The sequence below is a fragment of the Pelecanus crispus genome, chromosome 6 (assembly GCF_030463565.1).
Source record: "Pelecanus crispus isolate bPelCri1 chromosome 6, bPelCri1.pri, whole genome shotgun sequence".
Lineage (NCBI taxonomy): Eukaryota > Metazoa > Chordata > Aves > Pelecaniformes > Pelecanidae > Pelecanus > Pelecanus crispus.
Window position 1 is genome coordinate 393,195 of NC_134648.1, and position 20,718 is coordinate 413,912.

At 55.9% G+C, this 20,718-nt stretch overlaps 2 protein-coding genes across 4 annotated transcripts; both read right to left on the reverse strand.

The window, feature by feature from the left end:
- Positions 1 to 4,604: 4,604 nt before the first annotated feature.
- VPS51 (VPS51 subunit of GARP complex) lies at positions 4,605 to 11,975 on the reverse strand. Its single transcript, XM_075712815.1, has 10 exons — positions 11,781 to 11,975; positions 10,875 to 11,004; positions 10,634 to 10,780; positions 9,678 to 9,900; positions 8,228 to 8,969; positions 7,740 to 7,958; positions 6,693 to 6,914; positions 6,146 to 6,267; positions 5,545 to 5,632; positions 4,605 to 4,865 (listed from the first exon to the last, which is right to left on the reverse strand). Exons 1-10 carry the CDS (start codon positions 11,973 to 11,975, stop codon positions 4,605 to 4,607), a joined length of 2,349 nt encoding a protein of 782 aa, XP_075568930.1.
- Positions 11,976 to 14,370: 2,395 nt separating this feature from the next.
- BET1L (Bet1 golgi vesicular membrane trafficking protein like) lies at positions 14,371 to 20,362 on the reverse strand. Of its 3 annotated transcripts, none has more exons than XM_075712107.1 (4): positions 20,334 to 20,362; positions 19,635 to 19,726; positions 18,786 to 18,842; positions 14,371 to 14,741 (listed from the first exon to the last, which is right to left on the reverse strand). In XM_075712107.1, the coding sequence occupies exons 1-4, from the start codon at positions 20,350 to 20,352 to the stop codon at positions 14,496 to 14,498; spliced, it is 414 nt and encodes a 137-aa protein (XP_075568222.1). In that variant the 5' UTR covers positions 20,353 to 20,362; the 3' UTR covers positions 14,371 to 14,495. The 3 variants fall into 3 exon arrangements, with proteins under 3 accessions (XP_075568222.1, XP_075568223.1, XP_075568224.1); XM_075712108.1 differs by lacking the exon at positions 14,371 to 14,741 and adding an exon at positions 16,918 to 17,116; XM_075712109.1 differs by lacking the exon at positions 14,371 to 14,741 and adding an exon at positions 16,918 to 17,116 and having other exon boundaries at positions 19,635 to 19,721; positions 20,314 to 20,352.
- Between the last annotated feature and the right edge of the window lie 356 nt (positions 20,363 to 20,718).

The window sequence follows — 20,718 nt, forward strand, 5'->3', positions numbered from 1 at the left end:
TAAAGAATATGGATTTTAATCAATGCGACTCTCACATTAAATGTCATAAATTAAGAACAGGGATGACAATAAAAGGAGGTTTTAAAAACCCAGAATTTTACTAGAAGGGACAGAACTTAACAGACTTTTTTTTTTTAAAAAATCAAGGCTCAGTGATTAAATCAAGACAGTTCATACAAAGAGACTATGGAAAGGAGATCCAGTTGCATGAGTAGCCCTGGAAAACCTAGCAAGGTCTTGGAAGAACAGCATTTTAAGTGTAAATTCAAAATCGGCCTTTTTAGGCAGAAGGAGACAAGATCTGGACTTGAAGAAAAGAGATTAAGAGAGTAGAAACATTTTCCATTTACCTTCATCTAAAATGCTGACAATTCCAGAGACAGGAAAAAGAAAATGTAATTACTGAATATTACAGACAGCCTGGGCAATGAACACATGAATGTATTCAGAGAAGGGAGCTGAGTGGGTTTCGATATCTGGTTAGAGAACAGGGAATAACATAAGGAAGGAAAGGTGCATGGAAAAGAGGAGAAAAATCTCACAAAGCCTGAGAAGAAGCTGGATCCAGGTAATAGGGAGAGAGGAGCGGAGAGGAGAAAGGAGAGGAGAAAGGAGAGGAGAAAGGAGAGGAGAAAGGAGAGGAGAGGAGAGGCAGAAGCTCATCCATGAACGGTGGGATTCCACCCAGGGACCTGTGCAAGAGAGCAGCTCCTGCAGTGGCAACCAATTTCTCTGAAAGCTTTAAAAAAACCAAACCCGCAAAGCTGAGAACATGCTCCGCAAAACCTTGGTGCGATCGGTATGTCGTTATTGGGGCGGCGGGTGTTAAAGGGTAGAAGCAGCTGACTCGGAGCAAGTGGAAGGTTGGTTCGTTCCACTCCGCTTTGTCTTTCCTGCTCCAGGAGCTGGCTCTGCTGATGGGGTCGTCCCTAGCTTTCTGCAGACACTTCTTGAAGGCTCTGCTGAACACCTGTACACCGGGCCAATTTCTCAATATGAAGTCGACGATTTGACTAGAGCTGCTTTGACCGCATTAAAGGAATGTATTGATAAGCTTTCTCCCGAGCACGTAAAGGCCCTCGTCAATCTGCTGGTAATTAATTCCTTTTAGTATTATCATAAATGTCTATAACCGTGCAGCCTTGTACCAGATTCTGGTCAAAGAGCACCCAAATACTTTAACTTAAGCATCCCTTGGCCTCAGGGTCGGTTGCATGCCAGCACAAAGATCCCAAGTGCTTTGAGAGATCGTTAAACAAAAGATGCTCTCTACAACAAATACAACGATGTGTCTTACTGGCTAGAATTTACAGAAATGCTAACTTTTGGCAGAAGAAGCACCTGCTTCATGCAGGTGTGCTTTCAGGAACAGAGCCAAGATGAAAGAAAACTTCTAGGTAACGGCAAGAAAGACTCCGGCGCAGGTGATGCTTGCTCGTTGTTCGCGTTCGCACGTGAACGCACGGCATGTACTGACCCGGCGAGCACCTGCAGGTGAGAGGCTGAGCCTTTGTCCTCACGCAAGTGCTGCCAGCGCTTACAGCTTCGGTGTACAGTTCCAGTACCATGGCTAAGCCCGGCTGTTCTCTGCAGTCGTCTCTTCCGGCATGCTACATTCACCGCTCTTACTTTCTGTTTCAGAAACTTGTTCGGACACAGGCTTGAATTGACAAGATATTTGCCCCAGCTGCTGACAACACTTCTGGATGACTTCCAGTTTTCTCCTATCCAAAGCCTCTGGGAAAACAAATATAACAAAATGGAGAAAACCAGGACGCTGGCAGCTGTTTTTCTAAACTCTGCGTGCCGAGTACTGCACCCTGTCACCTTCCAGTCTATTTTAGATCTTTAGAGGTAACATTAAGTTCTAAATAAAATTCAGATGATGTTTTAAAATTATTTCTGTCATCTGTTTTTATAAATAAAGGTCTTTTTTTCTCCTTCCTGCTGTTAGGAGGAGACGCTGTCTGTTTTGGTAAAGTCTAACCAACAACATTATTGTATCACTGACTCACCCACAACACGCACACGAACATACACACGGGTCAGCAGTTTAACTCTGAATGACCTGAGGGAATCGCGTCCTCATCCAAAGCAACTTTTTCCAAGTGTTGGCCATTTTTCAAAATAAATGCAGTAGTTCTGACAGCAATGGATCCAAAGCTCGCTGAGCACGAGCGGAACAGCCAGCTTGCTTTGGACCGCGCTCGTGGCCGTCTGAGCATCCCCAGGAGGCACGCGCAGAGGCACCCGGAGGAGAAGGGATGTTTCAGCGTCAGCACTGACGACAGCCAAGACCTGAAAGCAAGCTGGATACCCAGTGATTCCCAAGGGGAAACTGGGCAGACAGCAGAGCTGCACCTCACCCCGGAGCTCTCGGCTGCTCCTTTGCAGATGGGACTGTGGGGAAAGTACCAGCAGGGACAGTCACCCTTCTGAACGCCCGAGGAAACGGCTCCCTGGCCATCTTGTTCCACGCGTCCCCACCACTTCTCTTCAGCTTCACACTCTCCTTCTAGATACACTGAGTCCACATGCACTCACAAATCTAGTGAGGCCTGAGGGAAGGATAATGTCGTAGAATCACGGAATGCTTTGGGAAGGGCCCTTCAGAGCCCACCCAGCCCAGCCCCTGCAGTGCCAGGGACAGCTTTAACCAGCCCAGGGTGCTCAGAGCCCCGTCCAGCCTGGCCTGGGATGGTGCCAGGGATGGGGCCTCCACCGCCTCTCTGGGCAACCTGTGCCAGTGCTTCACCACCCTCATTGTGAAAGATTTCTTCCTTATGTTCAGTCTAAATCTATTCTTCTTTAGTTTAAATCCATTACTCCTCGTCCTGTCACAACAGGCCTTGCTAAAAAGATTGCCCCCATCCTTCCTACAGGCCCCCAGTGTCCTTTTTCTGGAGGAAACCGATGTGTAATCCCGAGTACAGCCTGCTGGTGAGAGGTGGTCGGTGGTCGCCAGCACATCATTTGTTTTCCCTTTTTCCCCCCCTGCGCTTGTTAAACGGTCTTTATCGTTCCTCTTGCTTTTGCCCTTCCAGTCGTCTCCCCCATCCCGCTGCGGGGGGAGGGAGCGAGCGGCTGGCGGGGGCTCGGCTGCTGGCCAGGGTCAACCCTCCAGTTTCCAACCTTGTTTAAGAAGCAATACAAAAATGGCCTTGCTCCAGGGCGAATGCCTGTTGCGAAGGAGCTGTGCCTGCCAGCTGCTGCGCCTGCAGTCGCCGGCAGTGGGAGATCCCCTGACCCGAGCTGGAGAGTCCATAATGCTGAATTCTCAGCTTGCACTTTGTCTTTTGACGCATTTCCAAGGGGTCTGTGTCATGATCTTAATGTTAAAAGGAAGTGAGAGAGTGAAGCTCTCGTTCCAGTTGCTCTGGCTTCTCCATTCAAGGCACCCCAGTGTCTGCAAGACTCCTCAGATGCTCCTGATCTCTTCCAGCAGGAGCATCCGTCTGTCTGTCCATCTAAGTTGTTTGGGGAGTTCATGGTGACCAGGCTTTTCAACTCCAATGCCCCAGAGACACATGAAGTGACTTTTCCAAAGTCACCCTGGAAGGGTTTGGACAGCGATGAGAAGTTTGATTCTTCTGATTGTATCAGCAGCGTGCAAGTACTCACAGCTGCAGTGTAAGCACCCCCAGGTTTTCGTGCCCCGGGGTTTTATGCTTCCAAGCTAATGACCCCAAGCATTACCCAGCACTTTGTTTAGTGCCCACTAAGTTTTTTTTGTCCCCGACTTTTATGGTTTGGGACCCTTATGGGTTCTCTTTCATCACTGTCAGTCCGTTGCTGTCTCAGCCCAACCCTCATCCCTGCACGGGACATGTCAAGGACTTCATTCAGCGCATAAACCCCTGCCGCGCCGGCTGTCCCCGATCCCTGTGGACACCCTGCTTCCCAGCCGAGAGGTGGGGAATCCCTTTTTCCAGGGCCCGTGCTCAGAGGGCTGCTCCTCCAGCACTGCCCTTCCCCGACCACGCAGCCAGGGCATGGCCTGCGCCCCTGACCCTGCTCCTGCTCCCCCAGGGACACAGGCGCCTGTCCCTGCTGTGCCCCGTCCCCACCCCAGGCACAGGCGGGGGACACAAAGCACAGCTCACACATATTTTATTTATTGTCCCTGACTGTGACAAAGGGGCTGTGCCCAGGGTGTTCCCAGGTACGAAGGGATGTCACCAAGGTGGGGGGGATGATGCGGTGTGTCACCGGGGCCGCAGGGACAACACGGGGTGTCAACACACGTTGAGGGTGTCACTGGGGTGGGGGGACAATGTGGAGTGTTACCAGGGCTGAGGGGGAGTTGATGACATGGGGTGATCCTGGGTGGGCGGGGGAACAAGGGGGTGTCCCTGCATGTGGCTGGGTGTGGGGACATGGCACGTCCTTGTGTGTTGCCGTGTGGGGGAGGACACATGGAGCGTCCCCATGTATGTGTGGGGACTCACGGGGTACAGGGTCTGTCCCCAGATATGTAATGGGACCTAAGATGCCCCCTCCCCACTCAGCTGTGCCCCACAGTGACACAGAAGCCCCCCGTCCCTGTGTCCCCCTGCTACGCGATGCCACGTCCATCAACCCGTGCCCCTGTGCGTCCCCATGTCCTACCCGCGCTCGCAGATGAGCTCGACGACGCTGTGCTCCATGGGGACGGGGTCGAGGCAGCGGTGGGCGGCGCTGGCGGCCACCTCATCCAGCAGCCCCTGCACCACCCGCTCGTCAGCGGCAAAGCGCCAGAGGTAGAGCTGCAGGTAATGGCCGTCCACCTGCACCTGCTGCAGCCCGAAGCGCCCCAACGTCCGCAGCCGCACGCACTCCAGCAGCGTCTTTAGGCTGATCTTGATGATCCCCGTCAGCACCGACACCTGGGATGTGGGGACAGCAGGGACACGTGGCGCAGGGGGACAGGGATGCCCCCAGGGCAGGAAGGCCCCGAGTCACATCTGCATTGGGGATGTAAGGACATTGGGGACACCCCTCTCCAGGCCATCAGCTCCTAGGATACTCCCATCCTGGTCACCAGTCCCCAGGGATCCCCTGAGTCAGGGCACATGGGATGCGGGGACACTGGGGACATGTGGCAGAGGGGAACAGGAGCTCCTTTGGCCTGGATTCTTCAAGTGCAGGGAGGCCCCAAGTCCCATCCACACGGTCACATTGGTGACACGAGGGACACCCTTGTCCTGGCTGCCACTCCCAAGCCTGGACCCATGGGACAGCGGGACATAGGGGACACATGGCACAGAGGGATGGGGACACCCTTGGCCTGGCTGCTGGGAGCACAGGGAGGCCCTGAGTCAAGTCAGCATAGGGACACGAGGACACCCTCCCCCTGGTCATCAGCCACAGGGACCCCCCCGAGTCCTGACACGCAGGACAGGGGAGCATCAGGGGACAGTGGGAACAGCCCTGTCCTGGTCATCAGCTCCTGGGGATCCCCTGAGCCCCAACACCTGGGTCATGGCGACACCAGGGACATGTGACAGCCGGGAAGGTGGGCAGTTTAGGGACCTTGGGGACATGGGGATGTCCCCGTGGCCTCACCTTGTTGAACTCGACAGGGCTGAAGATGTCAATACGTTCGGAGAAGAGCTTCTGGATGTTGCTGAGCAGGTGGGTGTCCATGGGGGCACTGGGGATGGTGACACCAGGACAGTCAGGGACATGGGGACAGCCAAGTATTGGAGAAAGCCAGGGAATGTGGGGGCAGGGACACAGGGACTGTCAGGAGACACGGGGATGGGGACACAGGGGTGGTCAGAGGATGCAGGGACATTCAGGAGATATTGGGACTGTTTGGGGACACAAAGGCAGGGGAACATGAGGATGGGCGGTGGATGTGGGGACAGTCAGGGAAGGTGGGGATGGTCAAGGACATGGAGAGATGAGACAATCGTGGGATGCAAGGCACGTGGGGATCATCGGGGGATACTGGGACAGTCAGGGGGAATGTGGGGATGGTTGGGACATATGGGGATCACCAGGGAATATTGGGACAGTTTGGGGACATGAAGAGGGTCACGGGGAAGATGTAGTGGTTACCACAGGGGTGACACAGGGAGCACAGGGGTGACAGGACAGCCCTGGGGGTGACCAGGAAAGGCCCAGGGTGTGGCTGAGAGGTGGTCTGGGTGACGGGGCTGACCTGGGGGTGTAGCTGGGGGCGTAGCGCCCGGGTGCCCGTGAGCTGCTGTAGACGGAGAAGGCGCGCCGGCTCGAATCGCTGCTCTGTGCCCGCCGCACCCCTTCCTCAAAGAGCTGCCCCACCTGCGGCACCGCACCCTCTCAGTGCTGGTATCCCCCAATCCATCCAAAACACCCTCTGGGACCCCCCCTCCCCAAAACCACCCAGGATCCCTCAAATCCTCTGTGACCCTCCCAAACCCTTCTGCAACCCTCAAAGATCCTCAAGGACCATATGGGGACCTCGGGCATCCCCTCTTGACCCTTCAGGGACTTCAGCCCCACCCTGCCCCAGGACCCTCTGGGACTCCCAGCTCTCCCAGGAATCCTCTGGGACATTTGGGAACTGCCAGGCGACTTCAGGGATCCCTGCAGAAGCCCTCTCCGGACTTCCTAAAGTCCTCAAGGACCTTATGGGGACCTCAGGGCCTCTCCAGGGACACTCTGGCACCCCCCGGGGGACTTCAGCCCCCCCGCCAGCCCCTCTGGGCTCCTGGTGCTGCCCCAACCTGGACGTCGATGGCGGTGATGTCCTCGACCACACGCTTCATGACGGCACGAACGTTGCGGGGCTCGACGGTGCCCAGCCAGTCTCGTGTCTCCACGCTCTTCCTAAGCATCTGTGCCACCGCGGCGCCCTGGACCTGCACGTAGTGGTCGAGCAGCCGCTGCGCTGCCCCCCGTGCCTCTGCGCACAGCGCCGGCCCCGGTGTCACCGCCGGGCCTGTGTCCTGGGGGTACAAGGGACACGGAGACATGCGGAGACGTGTTAAGAACAGCCCTTGCACCTCTGTGCGCAGCGCTGTCCCCGCTGTCACCACTGGCCCTGTGGCCTGGGGATACAAGGGACACGGGGACGTGTGGGGATGCCCCCCGTGCCTCCGCCACCTGATGTCCTGGGGGCACAGGGACATCAGGGGACACATGGGACGCTCTCGGGGCCACCCCACCTGCAGCAGCATCGCTGCCATCCTCGTATCCTTGGGGTATCTGGGGGGACCTGGGGACATGCAGAAGCCCCTTGGGGACGTGCTGAGGTGCCCTTGGGGACATCTGGGAGACACTGGGACAGGTAAGGACCCTTCTGCCTCCACGTGCACTGCCATCCCCAGGGTCATATCCTGGATGGACATGGGGCGACAGCAGGGCACAGGGAGGGACTTGGGGACATGCTGGGGTCCCTCAGGGACATTTGGGGGCACACAAAGACAGAGGGAAGATCCCCATACCTCCAAACACACCACTGTCCCCACCACCACATCCTGGGTGGACACAGGGCCACAGAGGGCCATTTGAGGTCCCATAGGGCCATCTGGGACCCACTTGGGGCCATTTGGGGGACAATCAGACCATTTTGGGTCCACTCAGAGATGTTTTGGGGGACACAGACAGAAAAAAGATCCCCATGCTTCCACGCACACCCTGGTACCCACCACTGTGTCCTGAATGGACGCTGGGACACAGAGGGATGCAGAGGCGTTTTGTGACATTTTGGAGACATTCAGGGTCCCCGTAGGACCATTTTGGGGCCAAGTGGGGCGGTTTTCGGGGCTCACCTCAGGGGGAAACTGCTCGTCGGTGAGAGTGAGGATGTAGCTGATGGTGTTGGCCTCATAGTCAAGACAGAGGCGGGCGAGGAGCAGCAACAGGGCCGGGGGTGCTGCAGGGGCCCCCCGCTCAGCCGGGCCGTCGGCGAAGCCCCGGGCGGTGCGGCAGAGCCAGCGCACAAAGGCCACCACCAGCCCTTCGCGCACCGCCTCCACGCAGAACTCCCCCTGCAACCAAAAACAGGGGGGTCACACCACAAAAATACCACACTGGGGCCCCAAAAACCCACAAACTACCTCGTACGAGCTCCAAGCCACCCCAGTGAACCCCGAACTGCCCTGTGCAACCTCCGAATTGCCCACGGCCCCCCCCAGTCTGCCTTGTGCAAGCCCTGACCTGCCCTGGGCAACACCCAAACTTCCCTGTGCCAGCCCCAGATTGCCCCAGCGACCCCCGCAAACTGCCCCATGCCACCCCACACCACCCCACAGCCCACCTTGAAGTAGGGCAGGCTGGCGAAGGCGACGTCCTTGGCGGTGAAGAGCTGCACGTAGGCCAGGACGGCCTTGAGCTGGCCGAGGACGGAGGAGGAGAGCGTGGCCAGAAGGTCGGGCAGGCCGGGACCCTCCTTTCCAGGGGGCCGGGGGGCGGCCAGCGCCTGGCGCACGTCGCCCAGGCACCCCAGGAAGAAGGTCTGCAGCGCCCGCAGGTAGCGGTCCACCCGCTCGCGCGCCGCCCGTGCCACCAGCGCGGCGCCCGCCTCGGCCCCGGCGGCGGGCAGCAGCTCGAGGAGGGCGCGGAGGCGGCGGTGGAAGCGGTCGAGCGCCCGCACCAGCAGCGAGGTGTCACCCAGGCCCCGCTCCAGCGCCAGCCGCCGCTCCAGCAGCTCAAAGTAGTGGGTGGTGAGGGTGGCGGCGAAGGCTTCCAGCCGGCCATCCCCAGCCCCTGGGCGCCCCTCGAAGAGGCTGCGGTACGAGGCCGCGAGGAGGCACAGGTTGCCCACGAAGGCTGAGCTGCCGCGGTCGACGAAGTCGAGGATGTCGGAGGCCGGGGGCGGCGTGGCGGCGGTGCCGGAGGGGTCGGCCGGGGGCAGCTCAGCCTCCAGCGCTGCCAGCTCGGCCTCGAGGCGGGCGCCGGCGTGGCTCAGGAATTCTTCGCACAGCTCCTCGGGTGGCTCTTCCAGCTGCAACAGCATCTCCACGCACTCGGTGAGCTCCTTGGGGTCCAAGGTGTCATCCCTGGGAGGGTGGGGGAAATCAGAGGGTTACATCGGGACAGTGGGAGGCGACGGGGTTAACAGTGGCACAGCAAGAAAACAGCGAATAAGCAATAAAAGTCATCAGTAGGCCTCAGAGTAAACAGTAATTATTCAAAAAACAAAGAGAAAAAACAATACTTAATGGCATCAGTGCATTCCAAAGTTAATAATGTCACAGTAATAAAAAACTCACTAAAGATCATCAGCAGGTTCCAGAGTTTACAGCAATAATGAAAAACCACCAGAACTCCTCAGGAGGTTCCAGAATTATCCGTTTACCATAAACACTTGAGAAAAACCCATACAACGTAGGCTTTTAAAAGCTCTCACTAGTGCTCAGCATTATCCCCCTTACTCTATGAATGTTCTGCACAAGGGATGGTTCCTGGGGTTGCTATCAATATGCACCAGGGTAAATGCCCCGCTCCCAAGGCTCCAGATTTAACACCCTGACCCCCGGAAGAGCTGTCCCCTGCAGCTGTTTTCAGTAGGTTTCAGAGTTAACATACCACAACCACCATCACCCCCCCAAGAAAACTCCTTACTGGAATGGCTATCATTTGCCTCCACAGTGAAACACCCCCCCACAAGCTGTTTCCCAGAGCTGTCATCAGTAGGCTCCAGAGTGAACATCCACCCAAACCCCATTTCCCAGAGCTGCCGTCAGCAGGTTCCAGAGTGAACGCACCGGAGGCGTGCGCGGAGGCGCTGGGCCAGGTCGGCCATGATGGCGTGGCTCTCGTCCTCGATGGCACGGAAGGAGGGCAGGTGGCGGTAGTGGCGGAGCACGGCACGGGCACGGGCGTAGCAGCGCAGGGCCCGCGCAGGCTCTGCCCCCGGTGCCGCCCACCGCCGCAGCCGCCCCGGCACCTCCACCAGGGACTGCAGCTTCCGCAGCAGCGCCTGCACCCCTGGGGAGGCCGGGGGGGGTCAGGGCAGAGTTTGGCAGGGGGGCACGAAAGGGGCGGGGCCGTATGGCAGGGCAGGGCCAGCCGTTGGGGCGGGGTTAGCACATGTGGGCGGGGCCGGGAGCTACTCCCCTGGGGTCCCCCCCACCCCCAGATCTGCCCCTCACCCCCCCCACTCTGTTATCTGCCGCTGACACCCTGGATCTGCCTCCCGGGGTCTCCCAACACCCTGTGATCTGCCCCCAGCCCCCCAGATCTGCCCCCCGGGGACTCCCAACACCCTGTGATCTGCCCCCAGCCCCCAAGATCTGCCCCCGGGGTCTCCCAACACCCTGTGATCTGCCCCCAGCCCCCAAGATCTGCCCCCCGGGGTCTCCCAGCACCCTGCGATCTGCCCCCAGACCTCCAGATCTGATCTGCCCCCTTTGGGGTCCCCGGATCTGCCCCTCAGCTCTCTCCCCCCTTACCTGCCCTCCAACCCCCCAGTTCTACCCCATAACCCCTAGGTCTGTCCCCCAGGGTCCCCCCAACCCACTTCAATCTACCCCTGCCTACAAGATCTGCCCTCCAGGGTCACCTCAACCCCAAGATCTGTACCTCAACCCCCCCATCTGCTCCCCAAGCCCCAAGATCTAACCCCCAAGGCCTCTCCCAACCTCAAGATCTGACCCCCAACACCCAGGTCTGCCCCTCCACACCCCAGATGTGCCCCCTTGGATCCCCTGCTTCCCTGTACCGGCAAGCTGGGCGCCGCGGCGGTGCCGGTCCTGCAGCGCGGCGCTGACACGGGCACTGGAGGTGCTGATGGCAGCCATGTTGGCAGCCAAATCATCCATCTCTGCCTCCATGCGCCGGAAGTCGACCTTCATCTTTCGGATGGTGTCTGGGGAGAAGGAACCGGATGCCCGGGTCCCTCGGCTGCCCGGGACCCCCCCAGTCCCTCCCGAATGCCTGGGTCCCTGCCGCTGAGTGCTCACCAGTGGCAGAAATGAACTTGTTGTAGTTCTCGTAGAGCAGCGTCTGCATGTCGCTGTCGAGGGCGCGGATCTCCCGCCCCAGCGCAGCCTCGCGAGCCAACAACTGCCCCAAGGGGCACTCGCTGCGCACCTGGAGGGGCAACAACAGTCACACGACTGCCCCCCAACCCCACCGCCCCCCTGCCATCCCCCAGTTCACCCCCTGGAGCCTCCAATTGCCCCCCTGGGGTCCTCAACTGGCTCCCTGGGGCTCTGACTGCCCTCCATAGCCCTTCTGGGATGCTCAGCTGCCCCCTGAACCCCTCACCGCCCCCCGGGGCCCTCCCAGGATGCCCAACCACCCCCCTCAGAGCCCCAGCTACCACCTGGGGAGCCCTAACTGCCCCCTAGGCCCCTAAATACCCCCCTGGGTCCCTCCTTGGATCTGGAAATGACTCCCAAGAGCCACTTTCTGCCCTCCGGGGCCCTCCTGGGCTCCTCAGCTGCCTCCAAGGGCACTAACTGGCCCCCCAAGGAATGCTCATTGCCCCCCGCCTCCCCCAACTGCCCCCCTGGGCCTTCAATATTGTCACCGTAGAGAAACATCCAGTGTCCTAACGAGCACCTGCGGAATACCTACAGGCTCCCCACAGAGTCCCTTTCTGGGGTGCCCTTAGGGCCCTGGGGTCGGTCTGAGGGTCCCTTGGGGGCCCTATGGGCCCCTCCGGCCGGGCCCCCGGTAAGGCTCCCTCCCGGGGGCGCAGGGCCCTGTAACGGGGCCCCGGAGGGGTTTCACAGAGCCCTTGGGGGGGTCCCACCTGGGGGTCCCCGGAGCCCCCCGTCAGGGGCGGCTGCGGGCCGGGGTCTCCACAACGACCCCGGGGGGTCCCGAGGGGTGGGAGAGGTCGCTGTGGGGTCAAAGGTCACCTTAGTAAGGAAAACTTCCGGGTCGAAGTGGGGCCCGTTGATGTCGGCGGGGTCCGGGGCCGCCTCCGCCGCCTCCGCCGCGGGCGGCCCGTAGTACCGCTGGAGCGGCCCGTGGGGACGCCGCCACCCACCGCTGCCGCTGCCGGCCTCGGGACTGCCGCCAGTCCCGGTCCCCGCCGCCTCCACCTCCGCCATCGCGCCGCCACTTCCTGTCCCGTCCGTTACTTCCGGTCCTTCCCCTGAGCGTCACTTCCGCCGGAACGTCCCCGTCGCCGTGGCAACCGGCCGCCCTGCCTGTTATGGCGGAGCTGCTCCCGCGGCTGGGCTGGGGACGGGGTCGCGGCGGCCTCCGTCCTGCCGTGCCCCGGGGCCGCGGCCACCCGTGGGGATGGAGAAGTGGAAGGAGACGGCGGCCCCACGGCCCCCGCCGTCCCCATGCGGCCCTCCCCGTCCGTCCCTGCCCACCGCTGCCCGCCTGCCCCCGCGCCTCGCCGGCGTCCCCGTCCCCGCTTCCACATGGCACCGAGCGGGTCTCCGTCCCCGCAGGGCCGCGGGACCCCCCGCCGGAGGGTCCCTCTGCGGGTCCCGGGGTGGCTGGGGACAGCGCAGGGGCTGCGCGGGGGACACGGCCCGTCCCCCCCCACGGCACCTCCATTTGCGCTCCGCTCCCCGGCGAGGGCTGGCAACGGGCCACCGGCCGGTGCTGGCCGGGAGGATGATGGGGAGACCGGGGAGAGGGACGTCGGAGACATCGGGGATGGGAACATCAGCTCCAGCGTGACCCCCCCCCCCGCCAGATGGAGCGGGCACCTCACGCCATTTTGTGTCAAACACGAGATCTTTCCTTTCAGCGGCCTTCTAAAAACAGCGGAGGGGTGTATTTTACCCACCCCTGAACTCCTTTTCTCTTGCCTTCGTGTTCCTCCCCAAAAAGGGGAGAAACGCCAGTCAGCAGCAGCAGACCGTCCGCAATGTCCTGGTAACGCAGGTTTCCAGCAAGCGTGCGACTGGGACGGGCGGTTAGCTAAGAGTGCCCAGGCACGCGCGCAGCAATGCACAGCAAACGGCAAATGCACGTACACCAACTTGTTACGCCGGACGGCCTTCACCGAGGACAAGTCTTCTTGAGAACAAGGCACCACGGTCACATTTTGTGGTTTTTTCTCACTTTTCCCCTTCCAGGTGATGCTGACCAAGCCTCAGGCACCTGCAGCTTCCCCGAGACCTGCGATTCCCATGTCTTCAGACAATTACCTGCATTCTACTAATTCCAGTAAACAACTATGAGCATACGGATTCAGAAAGTGGTTACTTTCGGCATTTCATCTTGTCCAAAGAATATTTTTGACGTTTGCCACAGTGATCGCAGCTGTGCGCTATACGCTTTAGCTAGTGCGTTAATTGTGGCATTAGCATTCAAGAGAAGTACAAATAATTCTGTATATAACAAGTCACTGTAACGCTTTGGAGAGGCACCTTTAGATGGCGCTGCAAAATCACGCTTAAGATAACAGAATCCTAGAATCCTAGAATCGTTCAGGTTGGAAAAGACCTTTAACATCATCCAGTCCAACCATTAACCTGACATTACCAAGGCCACCACTAAACCAGTTAAGGGTAGAGTAGCAATTTCATGTTTCCTGGCTTGGTGGCTGGATTATTTATAATGAAAGTAAAAACTAGGAATCATTAAGGTTGGAAAGGATCTCTAAGATCATCAGTCCAAACAGTTCACAGCTGAGTTCTAATTCTTGGTTTGTTACAACTTCAATAAAAACACCCCCAAATACTTGAGCTGTGTGTGTGTGTGGAAGATCTGCTCACCCTAATTTTTATGGCTCAGAAAAAACATTGTAATATTAGGAGTACGGGCAAGCACTGAAACCAAATAAACAAATTACTCAAATAACCAAATATTTAGATAATGTTGAAGGGCTGGGTGGTGGGATATATCTTCAAGAGAGTATGTCCCAACGCTAATGCTGTTACATATTTGATCCTGCACCCCATCGTCATGCTGCTTTCAAATACCACATTGCTATTGTTGTGATTGACCCGTATTCTGAATTCTTCCTTCCCTCAAATTTTGCACTTCCTCAGCGCGTTGGCTGCTGCGCAAGATTCTTTTGCAACACACCTAGAGGTTACACATCCAAACTCAATTTTTCCAAGAACTTCCTAACGTTGCAGCTCTAAGTTTCAGAGGGTTGAGCATGGTTACATGAAACAAGACTCTGTACACATATAAATCCTCCCAATGGAATTCAATGCTTATGCCACTTCCCTTGCGCGTTGAAGCCTTTGCTCCAGCCGCGTGCTGACGCCCAACAGCGGCAAACACTGCACCGGCAGGACACAGGCACTCGCTGGGAGACGCAGGCAGCGGGAGCCCGAGGCAAGAGCCTGGAGAAATGCCCGGAGGAGCAGGAGAGTGTGCAGGGCCCACGGGGTCCCACAAATGCTGCCTCCAAGCGCGTGGCTGCGCTGGGGTGGGAATCGGAGGGGGGCACAACTCACCTGAGGTTCAAGAACCTTTAACTTCAATTTTTCAGTTTGAAACACCTGAGGTTAATTAAATATACATTTTTTTAAAATCCTTTTTTTGAGTTCTAGAGGAATTCAAAGGATCAGAGACAAAGCATTAAAAATAGGAAAAGGTTTCCTTTGCAAAGAAAGGCCAAAGGCAAGTCAAACCTGGACTGACAGTTGCACTATTTAGTACCTAGACCAACATGGAAAGATACTAAAGACTGCAGCTCGACTTCTGAAGTATCGCTTGTTCAGAGAACACTGGAGATACAAGCCATCTTCTGAAATGGCACAGGCAGATGCTGCAGAGCAATGAATGACCTGCTCCTTCCGAGCTAGGGCAGCTCTGCTCAGATCTCCGTATTTCAGTTCAGTGAAGATGCGCTGCTTCTCGGGATAACGTTGAAATTGGGCTCTGAGGCAGCAGGCTCTCTACAATTCAAGGAGAACAATGGAGTGATCTGATCTCAGTATCTAGCCTTGCTAACACCCTTGCTAACACATAAGCACAATGAAAAAAACACTTGAGCAAAAAAATTCTAAAAATGGAGCTTTATTTACAACAGTAAAAGCAAACCAGAACCACCACCATGAAGAAGACCAGGCCGTTCCAGTGGCCTTTCGTCAGAAGTCATCTGCTTCAGAAAATCAAAACAAAGCCCATCGATTCACCCATCATCCTTCCAAATGGAAAGAGTTCGGGGCTGCCACATCTTACCAGAGACGCAGGAGGAAGAACCAGAGAAAGTCATTGCTACCTCCTTTCTACTTGCTTTTCCTGCACATTTTTTTTTCCCAAATGTGGAAAAAAAAGACACCTAATCCAGTTAGGGTAGTGTTTGGCTAGCAGTTTGGCACAGCTGGAACAAAGGACAACACAGTCCATTTACAGATCTGGACCCAGGTTAGTCCAAGGACAAAGGAATTCCTAAAGGATACAAGGGGAAGGCCAAAGGAAACATCCAGCCATTGATGAATATAGGCTTGCTGGAGAGGAGAAGGACTGCAAAATCACAGGAGGAGCGCTTTAGTCCTGCAGAGGTGGCTGGTACAGGAAGGCAAGAGAACCAAGTAAGCAAAGACTTTCAAAAAGGAAAACCAGAACGCATGAGCAGTTGGTACAGAAAACGGACAAGATGAAACACAGTAGCTCTGCTCAGCTGCTTTGGAAAGTGAAAGGTTTGAACAACAGGCAGTGGAGGTTTGTCTGAAGAGAGAAAGCGCGTTTTATTTTAAATTCTTTTTTCTTTCTCCCAACAGGCACAGTATTTTAAAGTGACAGATCTCTTACTTCAATCATAGGCAATAATTCAGCTATGGAAGACTACAGCTGGGGTCGTGACGTGAGGGAGCAGCCCAACGAGCAGCCCAACGAAAGGCAGGGAGGGCGAAGGGAAGATGGAGTTCCCAGCTACCGCACGCCCAGAGCTGCCTGCACCACCTCGGGAGAGGAAATCTGGCGTGCACTGTGCGTTCAGTGGGAATGACCGCTTTGTAAACAAAACTGGTAGGGACGTGCCTTGCCACGCATCTCACACGAGCATTGCAGGCAGGGATCCCCAAAGCACTATGAAAGGCAAAGCAAGAGTTTCTTAGGTTACCTTCTATGTGAAAAAATAAACAAACAAATCAACCCTCCGATCAAATCCTTCCTTGGCCTCCCACCACCACCCCGCCAGCACCGTTTAGGAATTTCACTCGACCTCAACCTCTGCTTTTATTTGCGCAACATTTTGCCAAAGTGCTCTTAATACCAGCGTACCATAATAACTGAAATTAACTGGACCTTCTGCTATCAGATTTTCTTTACACTGATTTCATAGTCTAAGGGAGAGCATTTGCAAGTGTGGGGGAAGGTACTGGAAGATGCTACATGTGTGTAAATCAAGGGTGGCTTATGGACTTTGGTCCTCCTTTCTTGCAGGGTTCATCCCCAGCTTTACCCAGAGGGATGATAAAGAAGACCAAGCTAGCATTTAAATAGTGTCTTGCTCCGCTGCAACTCTTCACTGCAACAATTAGAGAGTATCAGGGTTCAGATCTACTGCTAATTTCATTGCAAAGCAGAACAGATTTCATTTCAACCCAGGGACACCAAGGATATTAACAGGTCTCCAAGTCAAGGGGAAACTGAGACCAGGTATCAGCTGAGTGGCCACACTGGAATGTAAGTCACACATTCATACTTCTAAATCTCATAAATCAGCATCCTAAACTCTACAGCTCCCAAAGCTCGGCTGGTTTATTAAACTTTTGAGTATTGACAAGTCTCTGGATTTGTCAGCCACATCTCCTCACAAGCCTAGTACCGAATATCCGTAAGGGAGGTAACACAAAAGTGGCCCTTAGAAAGAGGCTGCAAGACATGGACAAGAAGGCAGGAGATAAAAGCATTTAACAACATCAAAATCATGTTATACTTGAAAATCAATTTCGAATCAAGCATACTCATTTTATAAAGAGATGTCTGAGACCAGCCAGAACAATGACAAGAAGCTGGTGGAAAGAAAAGTTATTTAGAAGGTCTGTCTGGAACATCTCAAAGACTCCACCACAGGGCAGACTGGACTGAGAAAGGTGTTGAACAAGTCTGTCAATCATTGTGGTTTTTGTTCTGTAAAACTTGCAGAACAACAAGCTCAAGTTCCTGCTTTGGACACAAGGTAGTAGAGGATGAAGAAAACAACAATCAGTCCTGCTGAAACAGAACAGAGCAACTTGCGATTATCCCTCCCGGACTGCGTCATGGTGGAGAAACGCTTCACGCTGCCGGTTAGCAGGCCAGTCACGCTCATAAAATCTGAATCCTGAATGAGAAAGAAAGTTAAGATGGAGGCATTATAAACAGATGAAGATATCCCTGAAGAATCTCCCACTTCCTGGCTAAAAAGCATTTGCATGGGGAGCTGCACAGTAGCTGCCCGTCTCTCCGTGCCCACTGCGTCTCGCTCAGAAGGTCCTTCCCCTCCTGTGCTCAGGCTCCAGGAGCAGCACCACTCGCACCACGCTCAAAACAGGGAAACAAAAAAGACAGGGGAAAGTCTGTTCCAAACTGCCTCCCCTTTTTTAAAACAGGGTCAAACTACCTGCTGGCAGACTGTTCAGTTGTACCCATGCAGCTTATTCTGCCTGGAACAGCTTGTTAACAGCAGCTCTCCTTCATCCAAAGGAGATCTCCCTACATGAAGCTAGTGCCATTAATGCACACCGGGGCAGGCTCACAAGCACAGAAAAAGGTGCAATTTCTTGCCATTAGTTCTACTTTTTCTTCAGCATGGGACGGCAAGCGTGTGCAACTCTGCCAGAGGGTGGCAAACAGTTCTCAAATTAATGCAGTTCAGGCATTTTCATTTTGACTTCTGGTCTGTTTTCCTTATCCACAAACTACTCGGAGCTTTCTGGTCCTGTTACTCCTGAAATGCTTCAAAACTTTCTCTGTAACAGAAGCACAATCTCATGCTGATCGAGGGCTTCTCCCTTAAGCTCTTTTGCCATTACACCTTTTATTCTGATTCTCCATTCTCCTAATTTTCAGGCTAAGCAAATATCCATTTCAGACACTCCAACACTGTCAGCATACACCATTATTAAGCTTCCAAGCTGAGCTTACACCTTTGACTCAACTGGTTTCAAGACTACAATTATCTTTTCTCTCACTTCCACGCACCAGCTCTCCAACATCCAGCACATGCAGAAAAGGCTCTCCAAGCACCAGTGTTATGCGCTCATCTCCTCCTCAAATCTCTGGGCTGGATTCCCTTCCTCTCACAATTCAGTTAACGGATTACCTTTCTCCTAAAAAGCCTCAGCAGGTAACCCCTCTGCTCCAGGAGTGTGCTGTTCTGGCCTTTCCCCAGTGCACTGATTTTCCATCAGCAAACAAAGCTTAAGAGGCAGATTACTCTGGAAAGCGATTTTGTTTTTATCGGGTGTTGTGTGTCAGAAAGATGACAGAACAGGGCACCGAACAACCTGAGTGGACCCAGAGCATCACCTTTGCTCCTTCCGAAGACGTCAGTGAACTACGAAGTCCTGACAGGCAGTCTGTGTTTCAGGTGTTACAGTACATAACCCTGACAGATTTATACAGCAATACCAAAAATCACAGGAGCAGCTGAGGAACAGGCCCATCTCCCAGCGTTAGGCACAGGAAGCAGCTCTTTAATCCCAGTGAGGAGGTAATCACCACGGTATTTCTGAAGTGTGCTGTCCTACGTCAGTTGTTCCAGATGCTAGATACCAACCGTGTCGCCCATTTGGACAAAGTGATACTAGCAGCTGCTGAGTATCTGTCATTTATATACCAAGAAGTCCACTGGAAATGGGTTTAGTTACATTCCCTGGTTTGCCAAACTGACCACTGGGATCTAACTTTGTCTCCTAACTTTGAGCTGCTACTGAACTTTCACAGTTAAGGTAACTGCTGAGGGACCAGCACAAAAAAGTCATGCTTTTCACATTTCATTGGTTCCTTACCATGCCATCCAGGTAACGGTTTTGTTCGTCAGCATCTTTGTCAATATCCAGAGCCAGCTACACAGGATAAGGGAGGAAACGGTTATTAATGAACTTTTAATGTAGAGAGAATCTCTAACGTATCTAGTGCTGGTAAAATTTGAAATACACATTGGAAAAGCAAGCCACTGCTTCCCCGTCTCCTACATAGACAGAAGAGGCTTGTTCAGTAGGGGAACAAAACAAGATTCTCATTTTGGTTTCAGGTTGTTGAGCTTTTTCAGCTCTGGAGCACTGAAAATAAAGCTTGACCGTCTGCAACTGTCATATATAGGACAGGAGCATTTAAACGCTGGGACACAACAGCAGGAATTCAGAGTCTTCCCTTCTACAGGGCAAGTCACTGACTTCTATTAAGCTCTAAATCAATATATTTGATGTTAGTAGGAGCAAACTAGCTTTAAGAACACCACTTACATAGAGACACATGTATTTTTCAAAACTAATTTACCTGCATAATGAAAACATTGTGACTTTTTTCCTGAGGAGGTGCGCTTAGCAATACCCCTCTGTGCAGCTTTCATGTTTCTCTCTGTACCTAAAAATCCTTCCCTGAGTGCCACGAAAACCACATCATTCCCATTAGATGATGTCGCTAAACCTCCAAAGGAAAGTGGAAATTCAAAAAGCCGTCCCTGGCATTTCACGGGTGAAACTTAACCGTTATATCCCCAACAACTAGGAATCATTAACACGGAGGAAGCCCTCTGTACTGACTGCGGGCTCACATCTCCCGCAAGACCCCGCACGAACAACCTGATGCCCCGTCCTTCCCTCACCGCGACACCTGACGCGAACTTGGCAACCCACCGACTTCAGCCTGGTGACCTTGTTGGCTAGGCTGTCCGCCATACGCTTGTTCTCTGCATCCAGCATATCCTCCACGGCATTTGCACTCTGACCTGGAGAAGAAAAGGACAGGAATGAGTTTCATCTGGCCCGACACAAGTAGTGGTGTATTTGCTCACTCAACGTGGCGGGCGAGGCAGAGCGAGCTTGTTGCCCGACCGGTCTCCGGCTTGCCACGAAGGCCATCGCAGCTGCCTCCTCGCACCTACGGCCTCGCGGGGTTTGCGCCATGAAACGCTCCCAAACTCTTTTAGACAAAACCACACCAACCCTTCCCCAAACGGAGCGGGTTAGAAACCCCGAACGCGCCCCGAGCCGCCACCACGGCCCAGCAGCAGCTCGAAGCAGCGCAGGGGCTTCGTGCCCCAGCGACGCCTCCAGCGCTGCCCCAGCACGGGATTTGGGCGAAACCCCGCAAAGCCGGGGGGCTTCGCCCCCTCAGCCATTTCGGGGCTCTCCTGGCTTTGCCGAGGCGCCGGGCAGGCGGGCGGCCCCACTCCCCGGGCCGCGCCGCGGGCCTGAGGCGGCCCCGAAATGGCGGCGGCAGCGCCCCGCTCTCCCTCACAGCCGCTCAGGCGGCGATTCGCCCACCCGCCCCCCGAATGGCCACGGCGGGAGACCCCGGCCCCCGGCCCCTCACCTCGGCCCCCGGCCCCTCACCTCGGCCCCACTCCGCCATGGCGGCCCCCGGGCCCCGCCTCGCCGGGCGGAGCCGCGCCGGCCCCCGCCTCCACAAAATGTCCGCCGCCCTCCGCCCCACCCCCCCCCGCGGCCGGGCTCCGCCGTCCCGCACCGGGGAGCGGCCGCCGCCGCTGCTCTCCCGGGGTGGCAGCGGGACCCCGCAGGCCCTGCCGGCCCCGGCCCCGGGCGCAAGGCAGCGGGCTCCGGGGAGCGCCGCCGGGGGAGGGCCGGGGCCAGGAAATGAGGCAGGCGGCCGGGGCGGCGGAGAGGAAGGTAGCGGCGCTTCCCTCCCCCCCGGCCCGCTGCCTGCCCCTCTCCCCCGCCGCCGGCCGGGCCTGGCTGCCCGCCCCTCTCCGCGGGCCGG